Source organism: Loa loa, assembly GCF_000183805.2.
Source record: "Loa loa unplaced genomic scaffold supercont3.32, whole genome shotgun sequence".
Classification (NCBI taxonomy): Eukaryota; Metazoa; Nematoda; class Chromadorea; order Rhabditida; family Onchocercidae; genus Loa; species Loa loa.
The window spans coordinates 144251-170418 of NW_018108212.1; the positions used below are offsets into that span (position 1 = coordinate 144251).

The following is a 26168-nucleotide window of genomic DNA, read 5'->3' on the forward strand; positions in this document are numbered from 1 at the left end:
CTATATATATATATATATATATATATATATATATATATATATATATAGATTCTACTGTATCAAATTCTGTAGCACCGTCTACTATATTGCTACTATTTCTATAAATCATCTACTAAATTGCTGCTATATCATATTCTGCAGCATCGTAATCACAGATTGCTATGACTAATTTCAGCACCCAGGTGGTAGTGAAGTTTTGCTGAAGCTAGCTGGTCTTGATGCTACGGAAGAGTACGAAGATATTGGACATTCAACAGATGCTCGACTTCTAAAGGAGAAATATTTGGTGGCCGAAGTAGTTGATGTAAAAAAAATGGTTTTAAAAAAAGCTTTTTCTTTTCAAGCTTTTTGAAAATTTTGTCTGCTTTTTTTTTGCAAACCATAGGCAATTTTTCAATCATTTTTTTGGTCTACTGTAAAGATTTTTACATATTTTACGTTTGTAAAACTTCTATTAGTTTTTCATATCATAAAATTAGCTTTGGATATGGTGAAAACAACACCAAAATTCCTTTTAGTTTGTAAGAAAAATAATGGATAAAATTTTCAAAAATCTCTCTAGAATTGATGAATAACTATTAGTATTCGCATCCTTATGAGATCTTTGTCATCATTTATTTCAGGAAGAAAAGATGACATATTCACATGATAGGGATAAATGGTTCGAGAAAGAAACTGATGTAGGTGAAAACAAAAGGTAGTTTTAGCAAAAAACAATTTATGAATGCAGCTCTAGAAAGGAAAAAGCTATTTTAAATTTAATCTCTATCTTTACATAACTTATCAGGACATCTTCTTGGAATTAATGGTTTACTCAAATATTTTAGAGTATGATAATAATGAAGTATTTTAAATTTAGGGACTCGGCTACAATGGATCTGCTGGTATATTTTGCGCCGTTGGCCATAGTATTTGCTGTCATATATTACTTCTTGTATTATTAATTCATTTTATTCGTATATTGTTTAAAAATTTATATTTTTCTCAGAACTTTGGATTTTTTTCCAGTTCATTGCATTCATTTTATTCCTTTCCTGCCCTTGTGACAAAAAGAAGTCATATGAAATTTCTACAGTTGTTTCTTACAGGAAATTCATCAAAGTTAAACTAATTTTTGTTTTAATTAAATCTATCTAACACACTAAATATTATGTGACATACTCATTGATTTAGGTGCACTTCGTATACGGAAAGGTTACTATCAGGACGATTGATCTTCGTCCATCTGAAATTTTCGGAATAGATCAAAAAATTTACACAGTCAAAAGTGAACAGAAATTACTCTTTGATATTCATACATAACCCAACTTATTTCAAAACACCTCTAAGACATCGCTTTTACAAGGAAATTTGAGCCTCTATCTTATTTTTATTTCATAAAATCCTTATAGATAATCATATCAAATTTTTTAACTATCCATTTGGACAGGAGAAGTAAGAGACAAATGATCTTCATGAAAAAATGATATCATCTGCGGTGCGCAATAATACAGCGTAATCAACAGTAGTAGTTCGAGCAAACAATTTGCAGTATTTGACATCATAATCTTGGTCCTATTCTGGAAAATAGGTTCTTTTTTTTTAAATTGGTTCCTTTAATTATCATTATCGTATAAAACTATATATTATTAAACCATTGTCAAGAACCACATTCCGGAATGGTATTAAAACACCAATCAATTTATAGCTTCGTTCCGTCAAAGTTCATAATTGCAATATGAGTATGTCCTAAAAAGGGTTTTGCCTTTGGCGTTGAAAAGGTAGTTTTTTTCTTTTTTTTGTCTTTGGGAAGAAAAATCCGAATCGGAATATGAAGAGGGTTTTTCGGCTAAAACAACATTGAGCCAACAGAAGAATGTGTGACTTCTAATCCAAAAGTAATAAAAATGATGAGGTAAGAGACGAGAAGGTTTGGTCTGTTAGCGAATGGAAGCAAAAGGGACTAGAATTGATTCTGAGCATAACTTCCATCATATAAAAATTTTTCAACACTTCTTAGAAGATGAATCCTGCAAGCTGCATCACTACTGAATTCCAGGGAGACAGGATTTTCCACCTGAAAATTTCTATATTTCATTTTGACCTGTGAAAAAAAGTATCACATTGTAGGTAGCATTATATTTAGCTTGAGCTATCACGAACAGCTAATCACGTTGATATAACTCATTCCAGGATGTTCATAAATCATAATAGGTTCTTGGCTCTTGCCCTATATTCTTGTGGAAGTAATATTAAAATTGTGAAATTATTATATAAGACCTGTTGAACTGTTTGGAATTTTTCTCTCAAACAAGGTATTCTTCATGTTATTACCGACATCATCCTATATATTTTGATATTCCATTCAAACAGTTCTGATGTATTGATGTTTTAGTTCTATAGATAAATAAAAATTTCAATTTGAAGAAAATCAGAAAATTCAGGAAGAAATCAGAAATGAAATTAAAGAAAATCGCAAAAAAAAATGAGGAAAAAAAAACTGAAATAAAATAGTAAAGGAAAATCAGATTGATCAATTTTATTGTGATACATCGTTTCCGTCATTTAATATTCCTAATTGTATATCCGGACAGATGCTTATATTTCAGGTACTGTTGTAGGATCTGTCTGGACAACAATTATTTATCGTTGCTGTTTCTCTCTGAAAAGAAGAATATTTGAATGAACAGCTTTTGGATAAATTTTTTAAATCCTGAATAGAAACTATAGTGTTTGTACAATGTTAAAATGATATGTTTGCGATGATGATAAGCCTAAAAGAATTAAAAGCTGCTAATGAAACACATATGATAATGAATTTCAGTTGATTATCGATGATTACAAATGTTTCCGAGTGAAATAAACTCTTTAATCAGCGTACTTCCTTATCATTCCTGTTAACTTTCGCAAATTATTTTGAAAAAGGAAAAAGAAATGTGATGCTGAGATTGGTACCACACTCCTCATTTCCTGGATTCGTTCGTGATACTGATTTCAAACCTGGCAAATTTCTTCAATGCAGTCAAATACTTCAAATTGATCAGTGTCCTACTTTATAAGACTTTTTATAATTTCACAATTATAATTTATATCAGGTCCCAGTTTTTCAGTTCCATTTGCATGCAAAATTATGTCACGATACAAATAACGATTTTTTTTCTATTTCGAGCTTAATTCTTCTCAAAAAATTATATCGCAATTTTAAAAATGTGATTTAAACTCTCAAAATTAAAATATAATTTGTGGGGAGAAACTGTATTGGTAAGAAAATGATTAATGTTAAAAAATTTCTTTTGGACCACTTTTAAAAAGGTTGCTTTTTACAGTGAAAATTTTCTTTCTGACATTAATGTCTTGCATATTTTTACTTTTTTTATTTAATCCTTATCATTTCGTTCTAGTAATTCATTTATCACTAAAAAATGAAATTGACGTTTGGTGTTGAAATTTCATCGATAAAAATGCATATTATGCTGAAAGCGAAGAAATGAATTTAACTTACAGGAAGGAATGAAATACTGAATATTGAAATACTGAATACTGAAAGGAAATGAAATACTGAATATGTGAAAAACTGAATATTTTAATAAAATCGAACCTCCTGAACCTGTTTGTATTTATTATCTCTGAAGCCTTCAAAAAATATTACTTTCGTCCGCGAAACATCATTTGCTGTTCATAGGGTAGTACAAATTTTGGCGGCAAGAAAAACAACTTTGATCGATGCAAATTACACATACCCAACCAGCCTTGTAGTTTGATCATCAGACAATGTCTCATTAATCGTTAACTGATGCTTGCTAATAAATTCAACAAATTATATTCTTTATTTTTGGGGATATTTTAAAAGCCTGAAATTGATATTAAATCGAATTTTGTATAATTTTGTAATTCGCAGCTGATTTTTGGCTACTCAACAGATGATATGTCAGTGAACCAAATAAATATGACTAAATTATTTCAACACTTATTTAGTTTTAAACGAAGCGATTGCTGAATGTCAGGATTAAAGGTGTTTGTTGTATAAGGGTACAATTAGTTAACGAAATTTCAACTTATTACCTCATGAATATATGGTCTGTAGAATGAAGTTACGGCTCTGGGCAACGATCTTGACCATTGCTACTGAGATAGCCGCTGTGTCATCAAAAAAGGCTGTTCAAGCCAGAAAAGAGAGCTTCAACAGGTCGTGTTCTTTCGTCATTTTTGTAAATAGAATTATTTACACAATGTGACATTTCATAAAATATTATTCAGTTTGAAATCATTTTCTGTAGATGCAACTTCAAAATTCGTTATTTTAGTGAATGAAATTTCAAAAATTTCATTCACAAATCTTTTTTATTACGATGAAAATTAATTTTGTTACAATTTGAGTTTCGAAGTTAATCCTTGGTCAAATTACTTTAACAATTTTGTCAGGCTCAAAAAAGTTCCTGCTCAGATCGAATTTTAGCACAAATAACAACAAGCCAAGACAATCATCTTCAAAAGAAATAATCAATCAAGTATGGACCAGAGTAAAGCGGTTAGTTAAAGAAGTATATGACGAAATTTTCTGGGCAATCGCAGGATTTTTCGACGGCAAGGTCTTTTTTCTGAGAAAAAAAAAACTCATCAACCTAAGTTTTTTTTTTTAATAATGATGAAAACTTTTGCATACTAACAACGTCATCTAATCTCATTTGAAATTTCATTTAATTTTCGGGACGACTAAAGCTACACGAAAATTCGGATAGCTGTATAGTCTTGAATGATTAAAGTTTAGGTGACCCGTCATACTCTCGCTTTTTTCATGAAATTCTAAAATACTAATTGAGTTCGCTTGGAAAAATTATACTAATCTTACGATGTAGGAAAAAGGCTTGGAAGGAAATTAAGTTTTATTTCAGCGCTCATACACATGGAATGTATTCGGAAAAACCATCCGGATTGTAATGCCACGAATGCCACGTACCGGGAAGGAAATTCAAGAACAATTAATTACTATTAAGAAATTTATCCCTCAAAATCCTGCGGATCGATGTCTTACTGCAATTTACATGAACATAGCGTAATTATTTCTTCTTATATCTTCAACAAATTCTACTGAGATTTGAAAAATTGTAAGATAACAGATGGAAATATTATTCAGAAAATGAGGAACACTGTGATAGCAAATTATTTTCCTTAAAAAACAAACATATCTATTTGCTCATTTCAAATTTCTATCTATTTGTCCAACAAATTCCGAAATTCTTAAATCGAAAATAAAATGTTTAATAATAAATCCTTTTTTAGGGTTTTTATAATTGGTTACACAATATTATTTACTTATAATATCTACTGTTATTTTCGCTACCGGCGAGGATGGGCGGCTGAAGCAAATGGCCAAATGATATTTAAATTAAATCATTCGACGGATGACTTAAATTTACCGAGAAAACTGTCATCTGCTATCAGGAAGTAAAGTTACCATTGTCTTTCAAAACTGGACTCTTCATTCGATTTAGTCATCTCTTTGCTGGACTACTTGCATAGTTGCGCATAGAAGATTGCAGTGTTAACCAGAAAATGTTTAGTTGAATGGCAATTTCTCGATCTTGTAACAGTACTTACTTGTTATGCTAAAAAGACCAGTCCCACTATCCCGCGATATCCCATCTCATGATTTATATATAGAAGCTGAGGAACTGACTATACCATTCCAGTTCATCGTTCAGGTGCAATGAAACCAACAATTTTCGAAGACGAATTTATCCTGAAATTTATATTTTCATATTGACTGGTTCACTTATCAATCCAACTTTGTACTTTTATTAATTTATTTTTGTTTATCTTGTACATTTCTATCAAATAATTAATCCATCAATCAATTAATGATATGTAGACAATGGCGTCCTAACTTTCTGAAAAATTGCCGAACTTTTTTTATTTTTTCAAAAAGAAAATGTGATTTTTTTTCTTCAGCGTAGCAATAATAGCACCAAGACAAGCTTCTATCAGGTCACCAATAAGTCCGATGAAAACAATTTTAGAAAAAGGAGAAATGATAAGAGATAAAGCTGTAGAGAAAAGCACAGCTAAAAGATTATCAATTAACGGTTCTAACAAAGGAACCGGATTGTAAACTGCTCATAATATTTAGCATACATATATCATTCGTTAAATTAGGCAGCCACCTATCATATAGGTACTAAAAGCACCAAAAGAACCAAGCATTAAATAATGTCAAGGCTGGAAAGAAGACGTGTAAGGCGCTAGAACATCATGATCTGCAGAAGTTTGAATGTTTCAAAAACTTAATGAGTCGATGGAATCTTATTTTCTTGTCATATTGTTTGCTCAACCCAATTAATTAATCATACTTTTCATGAGATTTAACAAAAATCACACTTCTTTTCTGTAGAACGAATAAAATTGGTTCGCCACAACTCAATTCAGAAAGTGATAATCGAAACAATAGTGTGAAATTCAGTTCTACCTCTTTCATTTTTTTTTCAGTTCTCTAGATATATGGCAGGGTTACTTCAATGAAAATTTCAGTTTTTTCTTGAAATTCGAAAAATATTGTGAAGAATTTTTTCAATTATTTGAATTATTAAAGAAATTCGATTGAAAAAATAATTTATTTCTACAAATCTGCCTTCAGAGTTGATGCGGAAATATCACAAAAACGGGAATTGTCAATGACTGATAGTGTAACACCGCTGGAAAGGATCAGTGAGTTGGAAGAAGGGTTTGCTTTCAATATATTTGATCTTACTTTGACTCAGGTTGAAGAAAGCAATAGTTGATATTTCTGATTATGTTACGAAAAGTCGATAATTACTTCTGCTCTCAAGAAGGAGATGAAATTGCCATATAAGTTAGAAAAACCAGAATTGCTTTTTTGCATGTCATATTCTGACTGTTTTTGGAAATGAAGCAAAATATCATTTCCAAGAAGTTTGGGACCTTCGAATTTTCTCAGTATAAAAAATTAATTAATTGGTTTATAGTTTACTTGGTGTGCCAGAATTACTGGATGACAGCGATGAATTGTCGTCTGCATCATTAATAGGGTTATTCTGCTTACATTTTATGAAATCGAACTTGAAAATAACAGGTTTGGTAGAGGGATATTTTATTTTTGAAATTTTGTGTTAACACTTTTGGTATGCTTGGAAAATCCACTAAGAAATTATGAATGCCAAAAAGCAACTGTTAAATTTTACCAATCTTAACTACAAATCCAGCAAAGAACTGACGAGGAATCGAAACTTGCTAGAAATTTTAATATTACCTCTTTGGAGAAAATCAAATTAAATGGGATTGAATAATTCAATTATGGTAATCTAGCAGAATATCCCTACGAAATCGGTAATCTTTTAAAAGATAAATGACAGTATTTTATAAATAGTTGAATTAGAGAGAAAGTTTTTGAAATGATTGCAGGATGGAAGACAGAAATTCACTCTCAAGATTCCTCAATGACGCTAAAGAGGCTAAAGACTTCTTTAGAGTGGATGAAAATTATGATTGTAACATTGCTCAGCATGGAAATACCACTCAGCAGAATGCGGCGACATTACAATAGTGGATGTAAGGATCGAAGAGGGATGAGAATTATAGACTAAATGCTACGATGATGGGAAATTCCTTAATGAAAGGTGTAAAATGATTGTGACAACAAATTACTTTCTAGTAATCAGAGACCAAAATTCCTGTCTTGCTCATTATAAATTAAAGAAAAAGTTTTTTATTTGGCATTGTAGAAAAAATTTATTTACTAAAGTTGCGTCTCATCTACTGAAGTTGTCGCATACGTTCTTTCACTTTCGTGATGATGAATTTATTCCTGAAATATTTATAACTTGAAAAGGAAAATTACAGTTGTCTGTTGTTCGTCACTTCAATAAATCGTTCTTTTTTCTTTACAAGCAAAATAAACATGGAGTGTTAAACTTTAGCTGTCAAAATTTCCGGAAAAAAATATACTGTAAGGTAGAATGGATTGGAAATATAACGCACAAGAAGCAATGAATCACGTTAGACCGGATAAGTTACCTCCCGGTTAGCCCTAATATTGCTAGCGTATTCCATTCTACGTTTCTGATCTTGGAGGAATGGTACAAAGAAGTGGAATAGAGAGCTGTAAGATAAAGCAACGATTTCTGGAACGGCAGATTGCGTATGGGAGAATGGTCGGTGGTGCTGGTGGAAATCAAGGAAGAGCGTTGGTATGAGGGATGACCTCTTTCGGGAGTGCCGTTGGCAACGGGAACTCCAAGTAATGGAGAGCATACAGTAAGAGTAGAGTAATATGGTGGAGGGAATTCGAAATGAATGAAGCGCAATTTGGGAAATGGATTTGAAGGAGCAAATAATTTTATAAAGATTTCAGTTATCTAACAGACTATGGCGGCAACAGTTCCACTACTCCTGGAAGAAGATATCGAACTTGGCTTACCTCCCATGTATGAGGAAGCACTGAATGGAAAACGAACATTGCAGAATTGTCCACTGGAACACCACCGGTCTTTTAATTTCAGTCCCGGCAAGACAGTAACAAACTTGACACCTGTTATATATGCCACTGTCGCTATTAGATTAGGTATCGTCTTGTTTGTTATGACTCATCTATCTCATCTTTATCAGTTCGCTTACCGGACACTTTATCTTTTGTTATTTTAGCTGTACGTAACATAAGAAATTCATATTGGTGGGACATCTTAGTCACAGAAATCCTAGGTTAAAAATTCAGTAGTAGAAATGCTACGTGTTCTTTATGGCCATCATTGTGATTGCAGCTGTTTTGTTCACAAATAATTTGTACGACTATTATTGGTACATGAAGGACAAGTTAAGGAACCTCAAATAGTTTTACCCGTCAGTATTCCTCGTAGTGTGTAATAGTTTTCAGGATTTCTAAGAAAAGTCTTTGGTATACTGTTTTTGCAACTGTTCATAACAGTCATACTTTGCACGGCATTGTACGTAACGTCAGAAATTCGTCTTTTTTTGCAACAGCAGTGAGTTTTTTTTCCTTTTTGGTGTTGATAAGAAGTACTTCTCCCTCTCAGTCTTTCCTTTTGAATCGGCATTGGCAGTTGTTTGTTTGTTTGACTTTATTATTTGAAGGTCAAAAATTTATAGTGCAAAAGGCCTTAAGAGTTGGTCGGTGCGACGTTTTGAATGAGATTAATATTGTCCACCTATGTTTGATCCTTCATATGATATCCTGGGTCCTTTCATCCATTCCGTTTACTTTTCCGATTAATTGTCCTTGCGTGCCTATTATAGCAGTCGTTGAGATAGCTCCAAAAAGGAATCCAGCTAATAAATTAGTTAAATTCTCTTCTCTAAAAACTGAAAAGAACTCACAATAACTAAGATATGGGAAAGACATCATATCTGGCTGCAAAAATTAAAATTACGTCAAAAAAAGTAGCCACTCTCAGAAGAGGTAGTGCATATATCCTTTCAGGAATCATTAATTCTTGCTTTTATTCCGAAATAAGAATTGTAAAAGAAAATATTGTTCCAACCTGTTTTACTTTGAGGTCATGGATCGTACTTGTTTCTCTCATTGGCTCTTTCATTCTACTTTTTGCAATGTTTATCCACGCCCGTTCGGTACCTCTCAACTACATATTATTGGTATCTTGGACTATTATGCAGTCCATCACTGTAGGTGCTGTTGGTAAGATCTTAGAACGTTGTTATTTGCAGCCAGAGAAAAATCGTGATGAGTATAACTTCTTGTTGACCATTATGTTTGTAATTTCTCTATTCTGATGAAAAGGATGAATCAGTGATATTGAATGTGTGACATCATTATTTAGATTAGAATATCATTTGAAAGCGAGATGTAACCAAAGTCTCAACCTATATCAGTTTTATTTTTTAAATTTTTGGGTGCTTTACTAATTCCTCTGCTTATTGCCATGGATATTCCATCAATCTTTGGAATGCTTCAAAACTTGACATTATGTAATAACATGTTGATGTGAAGTAGGCTTAACAATTTGGACCATACCAAATTCCATCGCACAGTAACTGATACTGGTGATGGCACGCATTATCATATCTCTTAATATAAAAAAAACACAAATGTTTTCAAAAAATAAGTCATGTGAGCAGGTGCTCAGATGTTCTTGAAAATAGCGGTATAAATTTCAAATTTTTTTCGGAACATCGAAAAGATTCTAATACATTATTAGAATATTGAATTTGCGGTGAATTTCAGTTTCCTTCTTCGAAGTAGAGGTCGTGATTGAAGCAGTTGGTCTAACGACATTGACTGTTATTGGCCTTTTCGTTTATACACTGCAATCAAAGCGTGATTTCCAAAGTCACTGGGCTGCCTTATTCAGTGTTTCCATGGTTTTCCTGGCTGCTGGTTTTATAAATGTAAGAGTTTCTTCTTTTTAATGGAACTGGATTTCATTTCAATTTGACTGCAGCTGTAGAATTTTTAATTCCACCAATTTTTGGGTATAGTTCATCTGTATTTTATGCTTGCAAAACATTGCATATTGCAGCATTAATATAAAGTTATCATATTTAATTTATCACATTATTATAGTAATGCGATTTTTTATCCAAAAACAAAAGATTTTTAAAAGCTATTATTCAGTTACCTTCAGAAGCAGTTATAATATTTAAACAGTGCAATGGTATTTTTTTATAGCTGCTTATACAATCAGCATTATTTGATTTCCTGGTAGCTACATTTGGTGCTGTTTTATTTTCCATATATTTGATATTCGATATTGATCGTATCATGCATCACACTTCACCTGAAGATTATATCGAAGCATGCGTATCATTGTATTTAGATATTATTAACCTATTCTTGGAAATATTGCAGATTTTAAATGAAGCTAGTCGAAATTAGTTTGATAATTTCACTGGCGGAAGTTTGAGTTACTTTATATTATTTCTGAATGGATCGTATCAGTTTTGTGTTATTCCCATAGATTCTATAAATTAAAGATAGTGAATACACTAAAAATTCCTACATAGAGTAATTTCAGCTAAGCACCCATTTCTCAAAAATTTCTAGATAAGTTCTTTGTGGCATGAGCAACTGTGTTTTTCGGTGAAAACTTAGCCCGCAGTAATTGTCCAATAATTTTTATTTATTTCATTACATGATTCAGTTTCATGTTTCGATAACATTTATTCTATCCTTTTGTCGAAATGGTGGTAGAGTTTTTCCGAGAAAACTTTTTAGTGGGTTGTACAAACGAACGCGACACACTCTTCGGTCGCGTTAGCTCTGAAGAGCCATTCCAGCTGGAAATTAGAAGCGTATTTCACGTGTTCCATTTCGTCTGATGTGTATATATGGGATTTCATGTACAAAAATAATTATTAAATTGACTGTTGTATTATGCATACTTTTTTCCTTCCTCAATGATCAGGACTACCAGACTGGTTCTCCAAGCATGTGAGTTTAGTAACTTCTGAACTGAGTCTTCCATACCTCATGCTGTTACCAATTTCTTCCTTTTATTATTAGTACGGACCCCTTTTATCTTAAAAATGATCGGCTGACACTTGTGGGAATAAATACTAACAGTTCCGACAGTTAAGTAGTCCAGTAGCAATAGAACTTTAATAATTTAAGAATATGTAACCGATAAATATGCAGATTTTGATAAACTTCCATGCTGTATATATTTCCTTTTGTGAATACTAATAGTCTTTCCGGATTATAAACTGTAATAAAATAGTCTGTTGACTTTTGTTTCTCGAGGACGATCTTCCAACTGGGAAAGGTCAGCTGCAACGCTAAACTTTGCATTAATGGTCGATAATATAATCGAATAACGAACAAAACATCGTGTCCATCATTCGATTATATTAAATTATGCAGAGTTTAATGTTGGAGTTGACCTTTTGTATGCATTTTATACCTGGATAGTATTTTTTATCATGCAAGACACGTGAAATTTTGGTATTATAGATGAAATATCGTTTGACTTTTGTGTTGAAATATTAAGAGAAGCCTTCTTGTATACTGTTTGCTCATGCAGAAATCAATCATGATGGTGAAGCCGTAAGTTTTAAAAAAAGGACCGAAGAAGATGCGATGTAAAAATCAGAAATATTATGTCGCTGATGAATTCACATATTGATAAAAACACCGAGACGACATTGAGTTCATTTAATTTTTTTGACAAATGCCACCGACATATTGAACTGGTCAAGTTGTGCTTTGGTATAATTCAAGTTCGGACTAATTTCTTAAACCGGATAAATGGCAAGCAATAATTTCCTCCATTACTTTTCGGCAAACCAAGTGTTCCAGACCAACTCTCGCAATCTCTTGTCCGGAACGACAAAATATTTCGCACCGCGATGCGCTGCAAATCATGGACTAATGCATTCAAATAGCATTAACGAAATAATAAATAATAATAATAATGACAAGTAGTAAAGTAATAGTAAATTAGTAACAATAACAAATGAAATTCAAAAAAGTATCAATACAAGACATCATTTACAATTTACTTCTGTGATAAGTGATCCTGTTGTATTGTTGATGCACACGTATGATTTGATCATAACTTATCAAGATTTCCAGGAGTGAATGATCTACACCGTTCTTAGCTTCACGTCAGGTCCGTCCAGGAATACTTTATATTTCTCACGGAAACCAAAATAAGATTTGACGTACACAAAATCCATTAATTAATTTAAATCATTTTGTTGAATGATTTATATATTACCTCTTGGTCGCAACTTGTTTGTACCTGCAACATTCACTGTTGTCGCGTCCATTTGAGGCACACTGAAGAATTGGTATGATATGTAAAACTGCGCAAAAACTTGCACCGATGATCGTACTTATCTGAAATTTAAAAACAGTCTTTTATGAGCAGAGGATTTATGTCATTTGAAGTATACTAATAACATCATTTATGGAAATTCAAAAATGAACAGATGTCCTGAAAGTTTGTCAATTGATAAAATAATGATATACTAACAGTATGTGTGTGTGTGTGTGTGTGTGTGTGTGTGTATTGTTATTTGGAAAATGTTTTACCTCACTTTCCTTGACATCATATTTGCAGGAATGTTGACAACCTGCTGGAAGCATTTTGTTGCGGCAGCATTGTTCGAATTGAGTGTTTGCTTGTGAAATTGATATGCATGGTGAAAAGTCCGGTGCTGTGCCACATTGTGCTGTAAATACTTCATTTTGAAAAACCATTCAAGTTTTCAAGTCTTATTAATTCTTTAATTAATGTCATTTGTGATTAGTCATTGGTAACTGAAATTACTCAGTGGAAGTATGCCAATACTTTTTTGTGAAAGTGAGCAACGAATCTCATACTCTTTTCTAATTTAGCCAAGTTGCTATTAAAGCCAATGAAATTACGACTGTGTAGCCAATTTAATGTTGGAGTGACATGATATACCATGTTAAACGGACGTATTTTCCAATTTGTTTCTTGTAAATCTTCCTGAACTAAATAAATTTATTATTGAAAATGAAAGGACCGTTTTATTTTTTTAAATATTAATGATTAATGCTGGAAATGTAAACATTTATAAGCAGTTCCGATTATTCCAACAGATAATGTCATAACAGCAGTAATTGAAAGGGAAACAACGATAAATGAGCTAATTTTAGGCCGTTCAAGCAAAAGTATTTCTTGAAAACTTTAATTTTATAAAAACGAAAAAAAAATTCTACAGGAAATTTCAGGTATGGTACCAATTATATATGCTTACGTTTGAGAACACATATCGAAATGATGATTGAAAATGCAGTTATCAACTTCTTCAAAAGACGATATAAGTTGATAAAATATGAGAAATCATTTGATCATTCATTAAGTAAGCACACAATATCTTACGCAATGTGTAAAATATTATTTGTGTTTACGTTGAGTAAAACATTCAGAAAATTTTATATTCAAATTTTCAGGATAGGAATAATTATAACCTGGTACCTGTGGTAAACAGTGATTGAGGCTCTAACGTGGTATCGAATGGCTCTAGGCCAAAATTTGGTGCTATTTTTGGTGTGACAAGTGATATCACATCTTCTGTTACTTCATCATCCTCGTTACTTGACATGCTAATTAATGACTCATTTGCGTCACTGTTTGTCGGAGCTGGTAAGTATCTTTTTTGGGGTAAACTTCGAGACAACGGTTTTCGGCTTGTCCCTCTCTGGAATTTCTCAAAATTCTATGTGTTAATGTTATCATTCTTCGTTTTATATTTCTGTGCTTTTTGATTTTGAGCTTAAATTTTGCATATTATTTGAATTCATCAATTTATATCAGATTGTTAGCATTGTCATAATTATTGATATCCAGATAGATCTAACAAATTACCGAAATTAATACTGCGGTACTTTAATACGGAGAAATAATTACCGTCATATGTATTAACAAATACTGATCGATTCCATTAAGCATTGGTATAAATCAAATTTAGATGTAAAATTTGACCAAATTTTTATAACATTGCAATTAATTTTTCTGAGTGACAAATTGGAAAAGTGATGAGAGAAGTTGTTGAGTATGATGTTAATATAAATGAAAAGAAGAACGTATGGAGTATCATCGTTAATAAAGTGTTCTAGTAAAATGCAAATAACATTTAAGATAAATGTAATCCTCACAGGTAGTGCTGAGAGATAACTCTTAAATGCTGCTAAATTTTTTCAAAATCTTTGGTCCCTTCATATTTTCGAAAGTCTGGGAAAGTCAAAATGAAAAATGACAGTCACTAATTTATGTCATATTTCGCATGGAAACCAAAATATTAACTTTAATATTTAATCCTATACATTTTATGACAAATATTTGAAAGGAAGTACCATTTTAAAGCCATTGCGCAGATCGGTATCACCGTCGTTCACACCATTTTTGTAAACCGTTTGTGGTCCAACCACCAGCTGTTTCAATTTCTTGTCTGAATACTTCTTTTTGGAAAACAGGATTAGTAAACTTATTGTAACAGTAAATTAATTTTGTAAATTTAGAACTAACCTGCAGCTGAGCTTATCTTGGATTCATTGGCTGTTGTAGACATTTTAATGGACGAGCCAACGATAGTTGTGGCAGTAATGTTCGCAAGAAATGAAATAAGTTTTTCATGTCAATTGAAATAATAATTTGCCAAATTAAATTTCAAACAGTTTATAGCTGTGATTTACTATTGGAAGTTGTCACTGTGCTTCTGTTTGCATTCTTTTAACAAATTTATCTGTAACACTTTGATGTCAACTTACTCATCTACTGATCTAAATAGCGCCACATCCTACGCTGCGCAATTTTAACTGAAAAAACTATTTTTGCTTTCTAAAGTGGTCGGTAAATCATAACAAATCAAATTCGTTTTCTCAACATAATATTATGAATTCATTACTGGACCATGAAATGAATTGCATGCAATTGCGTAATGCTTCTTGTTATGCTGCAGTTACTAAACAGGAAGTTTTTAAGTGAACTGCATTTGCATGTATTAAAAAGATTGCTAGACTAAGAATATAAGAAAGCGAACCTCGTTTATAGAAATCTGAATCGCAAAGGATAGTGGAACATTGCGTTTCACAGGCTATACGGACACGTGTTGTACAGCAATACGTGACAGGTAATCGAGAGCAGTTAAATTCAGGAATTTCTTCCATCATCGAGAAATCTTCCCCATGTACGAATTTGATGGATATATAAAGCATAGCTGATGATATTATAAGCATATCGCCTAAGAACTAGTCTTCAATCAAGTTTAAATTAGGTTGATGGTTTTGTCAAAAAAATCACATAAAATTAAAGTACGGATTTAGTTCGCAATTAAAATTGGATATTCTTTCTTTTTTTTTGAAAAAGAAAAGGAATGGGAAGAGCTGATGATATGATAATAGGAAATTTTAATTATGAAATTCTTTTTCATATTATTTCAAAAATGTCATTTCTCAATTTCAAAACTTGTTTTTGCTTTGGATTTTTCTAGGAAATTATAAGAAAAACTGAAGTTAGGAAGGTTTTTGCATTTTTTTTCGATTTTTGGACTTTCGAAATGAATCAACATTTCCATCTTTTCTTACTAAGATATTCGAGGGAAAATTCTTCAAATGTTTTAGAAAAATTTAGTTTGTAAATATAATACAAAGGACGAGTCACAAAGAATTTAGTAGAGTTTTGACAAAGTACTGGTCATTGATAATGAAGAAGAAAGGCAACAAAATGCGACATATCTAATTTATTTGGGATGTCATCAACGTCTCATTTATTTTCTGAGACAATTAAATTCGATTTACTTGAACGAATGGAATATTTCGATGAGTTTCTTGTAAAACATTGTTTGTATGTAATATCAGCGTAAATTTTAAAAAAAACTTGCGGTAAATTAGAAGAGAGTGTATAAATGAAGCGAAAAGCTGAAAAGTAGTTCATTTTCAAGGGAAAAAGAAGCAAGAATGATGAAATGAGAAGGAAATTGCTAATGGATTCAATCTTGTTTTGACAAAATTTCAATGGAGTTTTTTTTTTTCCATCACCATATGACAGATAGAGAAAAAAAGTTGGCTATTTGGTAAAGCAATTAATTTATTTGATGTAAGGTGTTAGAAAAAAAAAAACTTGTATTTTGTAGAGTTTAAATTGAAAGGAAATGTGTAAACTGAAGTGATGGAATGGAATATCCAATTGCCTTCATCCATTACCCTCGTTAAATTAAATCTGTCAGTAGCCCTCGGCAAAAAAAAAAAATCGGAATATACCAGAATGTAAAGTTGTAATTAAATGAGTAAAGACAATTTATGGCTGTAAAAAAATATTCAGTATCTCTGAGCTAAAAGAGCAATATCAAAGGAATGGAACAAAAATATATCCGCTTTTTCTTGTAGCCATTATCCAGAAATCCTGTATAGTATTTAGTAATGGTCCTTGAATACATAAATATGTCCGATCACTTGATACAATAACATAAGATACATGAATATAATCATTTGAATTTGCAATTTCAAATTTATAAATTCCAATCTTCGATATTTCTATCTCTTTCTAAAAATCCAGTTTTATTTTACTGCTTTTTACACTGATCATAATGAGTGATAATTATTAAACTTTTGTTTTACTCTCTAGTTTGATATCTTCGAACCTGCAATGTATGAAACAAAAAGATGTAAGCTAATTAAAATACATGCAAACATTTAATATAATATAATGTGTCGGAGACTTCGTTTAGTCAATTAACATTTAATTTACTTTATTGTTTACTTTTTTTTATTGTTTTACTTTATTGTTTTTTTTTTCATTTATTTTGGTCAATTAGCACTTTTATTTACTTATTTTTTATTGTTAATATTACCCGGATGAATTCCTTATTTCAACCTTGCTATCTCAGTTTCTGTTCATTAAAGAAAACATGGAACGATTCATGCCAAAGTTCCAGATGCTATCCTTCTATTGTAGCATTTTCAGGATTATAATTTTTGATTTGCTTACAAATCCCTTCAGTATTCCATGTATACCCTATTTGCATCCATTCTTCTTGAACGTTTAGGTTTGCTAGTTAATTTTTTTCCTTTTCAAGTTGTTTTCAAAATAGCATAGAAATTTTGGATGAATAGGTATGCGTACATTATCACACTTTATTGTGCCTCCAAAATTAAACTTGAAATATGTACCACAGTTGCCTTATAAACTTATACAAATAAGAAATGAATCTCATCCATGCTATGAGTCTTTTTAGATCTTTTTTCAAAGTTATGAATTTTGCATAGTACTTATAAATTACATTATAGTGGTAACTTTTTTTTCAAACGATTTTTTATTGTTAAAGAAAGGAAAAGCTTCATAGGAATCCTGGACATGTTGATGAAAGAAAAATTATCAAAGTTATGGAAAAAATCTACTGTGGAAAATTCCAGAAAATATCTGTTGTGAAAAATCTCAAAAAATATCATCTATCATGGAAATTTCCAGAAAACATCTGTCACGGAAAATTTCAGAAAATATTTACATCTCTCCAAAAACACTCGAATATTCATCCTACAAGATCTGTTTTCATTTGAATTTCTCGTGAGGAAGAAATCCGGTCACCAGTTTTCAACTCCTTGATGAAAAAAAACATTTTTTTGATTTCGCCGTCTTTTTTTTTTCGATTTTGCTATCGGTTTTATTAACTGATATCTCTCGCAGCCATTACTTTCAATTGCTGCTAGTTTTTGATAACCTAATGCTGAACAGAATAGTATGTCTCTTTTAAATGTGTACGTACGTGTAGGTCACGTATGTGTACGCATATTGCATACGTATAGGTGAAAAGGATGTTACGCACGGTATTTATGACTTAGTGTGAATAACATGATGTATGTGACTTACATTATGTTATTTGACTTACTTATATGCAACGTACGTGTATGTAACGTACAATACCTGATGTATTTGTGACGTATTTGTATATAGCGCATATGTTACGTACGCGTTTGTAACATAGTGTATGATGTGTGTGTGTGTGTGTGTGTATGTATGTATGTATGTATGTATGTGATAAGTTTATTTGTTGCAGTGCTATGAGCTGAAGTTAACGTTTAACGATGAAATGTTTGAGTGCAATTTTTTCCAAAAACTAGAATCCTTAACAACAGAATTGAAGTGATTTCGAACAGATATATTTGGTTAATTTAAAGGGAAAATCAGAAACATTACTTGACGATTTGTTAACTTTTATGAATGGAAGTATTAACTACTTTTCCGAAGATTCGGTTAAAATAAATATCATATGTCCTAAATAAAAATTATAATTTAAAAGCAATGGATTTAGTAATTTCATAGTATGAGCAATTAAAAATATTTTACGAATATGAAATTAATGTAGAACAGTGATCTGATTTCCGAAAACTTTTATCATTATATAGAAAATGAGGAAAATGGAAGGTCACATATCATGCTCAGAGATAAAATCAATCTTTTACTGTTTCATTTGATAAGCAGATAGTGATGAGCATTACTGAATAATCAGTTTTCTTTTATCTGCTGGTTTTAGAATGCAATTTGAATTTGCTTACGAAAACTTATTTTTCGAAAACTTATTACGAAAACTTATTTTTCGTCGAAATGAAACTCTTCCAAGTGCAGGAAAGCTTTGCTTATGGCAGTTCTCTTGGATTATACCTTATTTACTGGTTAGTTAATTGATACTTCCTTTGAAATCAATTTGCATACCAGACTATATAATGCAATACGAACATACGTTGCAATTCTTGTAAAGTCGTATGTAGAAGATTTATTAATTTCGAAGAGGATGACAGTTATGGCAAAACTTCTTCTTATCATATTTTGCATTTCTAAAAAACTTTAATGCATGCAACATATTTGTCGTTAAAATTAAATTGATAGCTTGCACTTCAAAATTATTGCAGCTAACGAATTATCTGGAACGAAATCTGTTCCCATTGCGCTTATTATGTTACACGCAACGTGAATTACTTAATGTGCCGCACGGTGAAAAGATTGATTTGAGCTCATGTCGGCAAGAATTTTTTCTATCATCAGGACAGAAATTTAATGAGAGAAACAAATGCTTATATGAGGAACCTTTTCGAGTTCTTGTCACTCCAAGGATTTCACGTGATGTAGAGAGAGTGAGCGTGGTCCGCAGTGCACCATCGGCGCATGAATATCGTAATTATATTCGAGAAACGTGGAAATCCGATATGGAACCAGATATTCCTGTTATTTTTGTCCTTGGTACTGATGGCTATAATCCGAAAGAAGAAGGCGCAATTCATCAGGACATCATGCAGTTCGATTTCGTCGATTCATATTTAAATCTTACACTTAAAGTAACTTTAGCATACAAGTATTTTTTCGAAAACTTTCCTCATTTAGAAGAAATTGTTATGATTAATGACGACACTATCGTAAACGCTACGGCTATAAGAAAGGTATTCATATCTTCATATTCTGAACTGATTTTGAATAAAATTTAACTTTTTCATCTTAAATATTCATCCTAGTCTTATTCTTTCCAGTTTTACTCTGATGATTCTCGAGTAAAACACCCTTTGTGAAATTTTCAAATCAACATTTGACATTTGACCACACATAGCCAATCAGAGTGGTCCATTATGTGCCTGTTTTAAATTAGTTAAACCTAAGAAAGCAATACTGTGATTATTTTTAACATTTCATACCCTTTGAGGGACTTTCTCTATGAAATCGTCTCCAGAAATGCGTGTCTTCCTTCATCTAAAGAACAAATATTACAGATAAATCGTATGAAAGGCGCATCATTATACGGGAAAGTATCACGCGGCTATCCGAGATTATTTCTGAGTTCGCTAATATGGTATATACCATATGAAATGTATCCGAAGTTGTGTTATCCTCCATTCGTACAGGTTTTACTTTACATTGAAAAGCTTCTTACTCATTTTTTTAAACTTCAAATGGAAGGATACCACAAACTTTCTTCTTCCTTGAAAGTCCTAGCTCGTTTATCACTTTGCAAATGGACCAGATTTTCACTGAAAAATTAAAACGAACCTTACGTATCATTCTCATGAAATACGCTAACAATACCTGACAGTAGCAGAAGAGCAAAATTTCATGATGACCAAATGAAATTTACAAGTGGTGATCAAGCTTTGCATATTCTTGCTATTTACGACACAAATACTTCTGAGCAGTTGTAACACCCATTTTAGGTACTTAGTACTTTACAATTAGTGCGATCCATGTGATGGGACAGTACTGGAGGCAAGTGACGGAATTTTAGGTATGCAGATTCCCACCAGGAAGGTAATCAACCTCTTAATATCAATCTAATTGAAGTTTATTGTTGAGTGCTTGCATTTGTAATTGGATTTCTTAATCACTTCAGGGTTCAGGCTTTATTGTAACACGTAAGGCAGCGCAGCGTATAGTGGATGGCATTTGTTCATTTCCACGATTTAATCTCGATGACGTCTTTATGGGTATTCTGGCCAGATGTCTGAGTATCAATATGAAACATTCGAATGGCTTTGACGAATATGATTCTAATAATGGTTTTATCATTTTTCATTACCAGTGGTCACGGTATTCGGTAGCACAGTTGAATTTTTTGTATCAAAAGACACTTCGGGATTCCTAGCCGCGAGTCGCGACAAATGAACAGACAATATTGTAATTATAATTATTGGTATATATATGTATGTAAGCAAAAATATAAATAAAGAACTATTAGAAAATATTATAAATAAAGAACTATTAGAAAATTTTATCTTTACAAAAGTTACTTTTTTTCCGCATCCTTTTCTGCGGAATGGAATTTTCACCGACTTTCTACTGTTTATTGTTTTTTAAATTACAGTTATAACTATAATTGTTTTAAAGTAATAATGCTGAAGCTATCATTCCTGAGTCATTACAATCATTAGTATGCACAAATCATAATCAGGTTAATGGAAGAATTCCATGACTTATTATAACTTTACAAACTTCGAAATTTCTTGGAAAATAAACTTTTTACTTTACGCTGATTCCATTTGATGTGAAAAATAGAAGAATCTATCGTTATTCTTTCAATCGATTTAACCGTTAAAACTGGAAAATTTCTCACCTGATTATCGATGAAATTTCGATGAAACTAATAGGATTGAACTTTCACTGATGTCACTGCTTTATTCCTATCACTGCTTTATTCCTATGCCGGAAGTGGAAGAAAAGTCGGAAATACAAATTACAATTACAATACCGAATTAATGACAAATTACAATACCGAATTAATGACAAGTTCCTAACAGTTGCTGGTTATTATAGGATTTATAAAATTAATGAAGGGATGAAGAAAAATAATAAGTATTCGAGAAACTCCTAACTGTCTGAGAAATTTTTCCACCAAGTACTTCTAGTAAGAATTTACTCTATCTACTGGTTCCGAGAATTTTCTATTTGAGGCCACTTGATCTATTTGTCATGATTTCTCCGCTTTATTGTTCAGATAGGCTTGGACAGAAAAATGAGAAATGAAGGTAGTATATATATGAAGCTGACAAAAATATCCACGTTAACAACGAATGCATAGAAATTACATACTGAGAATGCATATAAAAAGTGGCATTAGAAAGTTACTGACATCTATTCTTTTCCCCAAGTAATAAAGTATTCCTGATCATAACCGGATCATCAGGAAACAAAACATCAAGGGCATCATTGATTCGATTGCAAAACTCATTCAAACTGAAGTGCTGTTCAAAACGTTTTCGCTGCAATGAACACAACAATCATTTTCTCCATCAATAGAGTTATCCGATTTGCCGGTTATTTAATGCAACAATCTTCCAAACGACTGTAGTGGACATGGTCACTCACGAATTCTGTCCAATATAGCCACTAAGCTTGATCCATTCATTCAAGTAAAAGCAAAAAAGAAAAATTGTTAAACGAAGCATAAAAGATTCCATAAATTTGATTTAAGCTGATTCTAAATCAGTGAGGGCTATTTGAAAAGAAGAATAAATGACCCCTACCTGATGCTCATAGATGTCATCATTATCAAGAGCAGGCCATGAAGTTCGTTTCATGTGTTCTTCCATGGCAATTGCTAACAGTTTTCCTTGTGGAGCAGCTATCTATGAAAGTGACTCTTTTTAAGAAATAAAACAAAATTATTTCTACTTCAATTTCAAGTATTAAATGAGCTTTTAAAAATGGAGCTATTTTTGTCTGACAAAAGAACAGTTGCTTATATGAAAAGTAATACAGAAGTTGTTTAGGGGAATACTGATGATATAATATGGTATGATATGATATTAACTGATTACTAGAAAATGTTCGCTTTTCTTTTTAAAATATATAAAGGCAATTTTAATACGAAAGTTGATATGAATTGATATCATATCATACCACATTATATCATCAATATTCCTTAAGTTTTGAATGATAACTTCAATGGCGATATGATGGAGAATCCAGCTAAACAAGTGATAATATTGAAAACAAATTCAATGCATTCCAGTCGATAGCGCCGATTAGAAAAGATGCAAAAGGTAAAGATAAACTGCGTAGAAGAAGAAAATACACTAAATTAATTGAAATCTTTCTCAGAAATACAAGCAAATTTAGATTCTATGACAACCCAAAGAGAAATAAGCAATAGTTGTCAGCAATAGTTGTTGGAAAAGCACCAGCTTTCCGCAAGGCTGTTGCTTTTCCATTTGTATCTCTGTTATAATTATTGCATACTACAACAGTCTTCTTGTTGAAAACATTGAGACACGACAATGTAAAACCTCATGTGACAAGGGTGGCATCAATAAAAAATAAGGCAGTTAGATATCCATTGAGTTTAATAAGGCCAACTGATCATCTTCAAGTCAGTTCAATATTTCTTTTTTTTGAAAGATAGCCAAAGCGGTTACCAGAGTTGTTCAATAAAAAATCCAAGACTATCAGCGAATGAATCAAAAAGGTTTCGAGATGATAAAGCATCATTAATATCAATGATGATTATTTAGATGATTAATGTGTCTAGAACGTTCTAAGCCATATTTCATAGGCAACAAAAATAAAGATTCTCGTAATCCCATGCAACCGTACAAACATTGAAAAGAAAGTGACCTTTGAACCAGTTACTCCTTCCACCACTGTTTCCGCTGGACCGCCACTATTACAGACTATAACCGGCCTACGTTGCTGTAAAGCTTCTAGAGGTACAATACCAAAGTGCTCATTCGGTGGTGTGTAGAGAACTGTATCACATTCTCTATACAAGGCGAATTTTTCCGGATCTGTGGGTGATTTCACGAATTCCACAATGTCATCAACATGAAATAGAACAGGCAAAGGTATTATCTGTGGATTAAAAATACCAATACTTCACTATGAAATCAGCCGTTATCCAATTGATTATTTTCATTTAAGAATTCGGTCAGTATTAGAGAAAATATTTTCGTTACCTTCAGATCGCGAACCATTTTTTGTAGTAAATTATAATAAATAAATGATTCAGGTATATAAGGCATCACGGAACCAGCAAGTACAATACGTGGCCGCATCTTAATGTTTCTTTTTATTAGTGCTGCAAAGTAGTACAACTTTTAAAGTATTGTTGGCATAATTATATCTTATGTTTATTCGTTACCACTCCTTATATATTAAAGTACAATGTTAATTTGTTCGCAACATTCGGAAAATAGATTTCAAGTGGCTTTAACGTTGTTCTACTTTGGTGGTTACTTTGATAAAGTATTCAAACGAGACTTCATAAGAAGCATATAATGTTACTGATAATTTTGGTTAGAACAAATGATTGTCACTCTAAATTACCAAAGTAACTAATTGCTAAGTGTTGCATGAGAAAATGAAGTTTCCAGATATAATTAAAATAACTAGAAGAAGAGATTACCAGCAGCTTGAATAATTATATCCAGTTTTTTCTCTGGCCAGAAACGATTTATCGATAAGAATGTGTAACGCTTATTGTTAGACTGACGTTGTGTGCGACTAATTGGTTTACCTCCAGTTTTAACAGCGTCAACGTCACATGGAGGATAAACTACTATTAGTCGGGATGGATTCACTTCTGGCATTACACGAAGAAATTGACTTTCTAAATGAAACCTTAAAAATCTTTCGAAACGATTCCAGCTGTGACGTAAAATTTTGTTTTTCAATAATGTAATTCAACTTTTTGGGAATCTAGGAAAGGAAAAGACGAGCTTTGAGAAGTTAAATTGAAAATCAGAAGCACAAACTTGCATTCTTATGGTTTAACAAGTAGCTTCATTTGGAAGAATACCTTCCTCATTAAGCGTGACTTTTACTTTCTTTGCACAAACTATTACAGTCAAATTAGGTAACCAGTTACCTGTAAAATGACTGTTAACCATAATGAGGTCAGCTTGCTGGAATAGCAGACCTTCGATTAAACCAATTATTCGCGAATACCAACGATAGAGAAAAAAGCGTGTAGGTGTGACGAGCTGTTGCGGGAAGTGACAATAAAATAAAATTTTGACCTTTGGAAATCGCCATTTTAGCATCGGCAAACAACTGTTAAACAATCCAGGATTATGCATTTCATGTGTTGTTGCTATTAAAATGCTATACAAATACGATATTAGACTTAAATTTTAACAACAATCAGTTGCAGTATTATTGATTACGCATAAAAACCCATACACATATATGCGCGCTTCCTGACGGATTGTTGCAGGATTTCTGGCACAATGATTAGAAGAAACCTGCAAGAGTGTTGCAGATCGTAATTGTTTTTATTCATGTACCTTGCACTGTGATCAATGACAACAAGATCAGGAACAAGACCGGAAAATATAAGTTGCAAAGCAAGCACTACATTCTGTGTCCACCAATCTCCAGGATGCAATGGCAAATTTGCATTGCGTATTTCTGAAAGATATTTTTTCCAAACATAGTTTGTTAATTGATCAAAGTCGAACTTACTAACAAGCCTGCGTTACCAATCGTTAATTTCAAAACCAACAACTGGTCGGAACAATGCAACATGGCTAGTGTATGATCCCGAAGCTATTAGTAGATCAGATTAGGATGAAGTAATCAGTTTTAATTTGTTTAAAATTTCATCGAAATTAATTAAGTAATTAATATCTGTGGTTCTATTTCCGCCTTTTTTTTTTGAATATTTCTGCGAAATTATATTGCATAATGGATGTTAACAATAAAATTGCTCGCTGAATAATCGTCTACAAATATTTGAAAGTTAACGTTTCAGGTGACAAGAATCTCGCATGTTCATCTCTACGACCCATACCTCTTGTTACTTATTTACTTGCTGAATTCTCTAATCGGGAATCTGAAGCTCATTTCACTCGAGATTTTCAAACTCGAACGATGGCTTAATCAGGTTAGTACTGAATTCAATTACAACTTTAACAGTTCCAGTGTTTAAGATCTATCCTTTTTCTATACAACTTATGCTTCTTCTCAAATTATGTTTTCTCAAGTGTACAGATATGAAAGGTACACGTATTCTTTGTTGTATAATTGCCTTCAAACTTATGTTAGTTCAATGAGCAGAGCAAATTGATAAAATAGATAGAAATGAAAATAAAAAAGACTAACCCACGTTATCGAACTCTTCAGCATTCCAGTAGCAGTCGATCATCGTCGTGTACCAAATAACTCGATGCCCCAGTTCAACGAAATGTTTAATCATCCCGAGTGTGCATCGGTCTGAGCCACCGTTCCATTGCTCAGGATGCAGGATGACGACGAGCATACCTT

At 32.1% G+C, this 26168-nt stretch overlaps 7 protein-coding genes across 7 annotated transcripts in view; 5 read left to right on the forward strand and 2 right to left on the reverse strand.

Moving 5' to 3' along the window:
- Positions 1-701, forward strand: part of LOAG_02355 (hypothetical protein) — a gene marked incomplete at both ends in the record, with an annotated part of 1313 nt that extends 612 nt beyond the window's left edge. Inside the window, 2 exons of the mRNA XM_020445988.1 lie at positions 176-304; positions 624-701. Coding sequence (XP_020303616.1) covers positions 176-304; positions 624-701 — 207 coding nt within the window. The remainder of the gene's footprint in view (positions 1-175; positions 305-623) is intronic.
- Positions 702-4916: 4215 nt separating this feature from the next.
- On the forward strand, positions 4917-6088 carry LOAG_02356 (hypothetical protein; the record flags this gene model as incomplete). Its single annotated transcript, XM_003137894.2, has 3 exons — positions 4917-5032; positions 5260-5424; positions 5929-6088. The coding sequence occupies 3 exons, from the start codon at positions 4917-4919 to the stop codon at positions 6086-6088; spliced, it is 441 nt and encodes a 146-aa protein (XP_003137942.2).
- A 386-nt stretch (positions 6089-6474) lies between these two features.
- Positions 6475-7537, forward strand: LOAG_02357 (hypothetical protein; the record flags this gene model as incomplete). Its single annotated transcript, XM_003137895.1, has 4 exons — positions 6475-6482; positions 6611-6697; positions 6960-7022; positions 7396-7537. The coding sequence occupies 4 exons, from the start codon at positions 6475-6477 to the stop codon at positions 7535-7537; spliced, it is 300 nt and encodes a 99-aa protein (XP_003137943.1).
- Positions 7538-8338: 801 nt separating this feature from the next.
- On the forward strand, positions 8339-10860 carry LOAG_02358 (hypothetical protein). Its single transcript, XM_020445989.1, has 5 exons — positions 8339-8554; positions 8864-8972; positions 9504-9643; positions 10190-10353; positions 10634-10860. The coding sequence occupies exons 1-5, from the start codon at positions 8359-8361 to the stop codon at positions 10838-10840; spliced, it is 816 nt and encodes a 271-aa protein (XP_020303617.1). The 5' UTR covers positions 8339-8358; the 3' UTR covers positions 10841-10860.
- Positions 10861-12187: 1327 nt separating this feature from the next.
- On the reverse strand, positions 12188-15003 carry LOAG_02359 (hypothetical protein; the record flags this gene model as incomplete). The annotated part of the gene is made up of 7 exons (XM_003137897.1): positions 12188-12314; positions 12681-12802; positions 12998-13137; positions 13289-13423; positions 13911-14133; positions 14789-14883; positions 14961-15003. The coding sequence occupies 7 exons, from the start codon at positions 15001-15003 to the stop codon at positions 12188-12190; spliced, it is 885 nt and encodes a 294-aa protein (XP_003137945.1).
- Positions 15004-18964: 3961 nt separating this feature from the next.
- LOAG_02360 (galactosyltransferase) lies at positions 18965-21054 on the forward strand (the record flags this gene model as incomplete). The annotated part of the gene is made up of 4 exons (XM_003137898.1): positions 18965-19102; positions 19340-19864; positions 20189-20320; positions 20803-21054. The coding sequence occupies 4 exons, from the start codon at positions 18965-18967 to the stop codon at positions 21052-21054; spliced, it is 1047 nt and encodes a 348-aa protein (XP_003137946.1).
- A 976-nt stretch (positions 21055-22030) lies between these two features.
- On the reverse strand, positions 22031-26168 carry LOAG_02361 (glycosyl transferase; the record flags this gene model as incomplete). The annotated part of the gene is made up of 8 exons (XM_020445990.1): positions 26007-26168; positions 25148-25313; positions 24772-24956; positions 24310-24513; positions 23861-23982; positions 23523-23756; positions 22433-22534; positions 22031-22168 (listed from the first exon to the last, which is right to left on the reverse strand). The coding sequence occupies exons 1-8, from the start codon at positions 26161-26163 to the stop codon at positions 22031-22033; spliced, it is 1308 nt and encodes a 435-aa protein (XP_020303618.1). The 5' UTR covers positions 26164-26168.

Coding starts and splice junctions, on each gene's coding strand:
- LOAG_02358 (XM_020445989.1), top strand. CDS start 8,359: ATGGCGGCAACAGTTCCACTACTCCTGGAAGAAGATATCGAACTTGGC. Junction 8,555..8,863: donor CACTGTCGCTATTAGATTAG/GTATCGTCTTGT, acceptor AATAGTTTTCAG/GATTTCTAAGAAAAGTCTTT. Junction 10,354..10,633: donor TGGCTGCTGGTTTTATAAAT/GTAAGAGTTTCT, acceptor ATTTTTTTATAG/CTGCTTATACAATCAGCATT.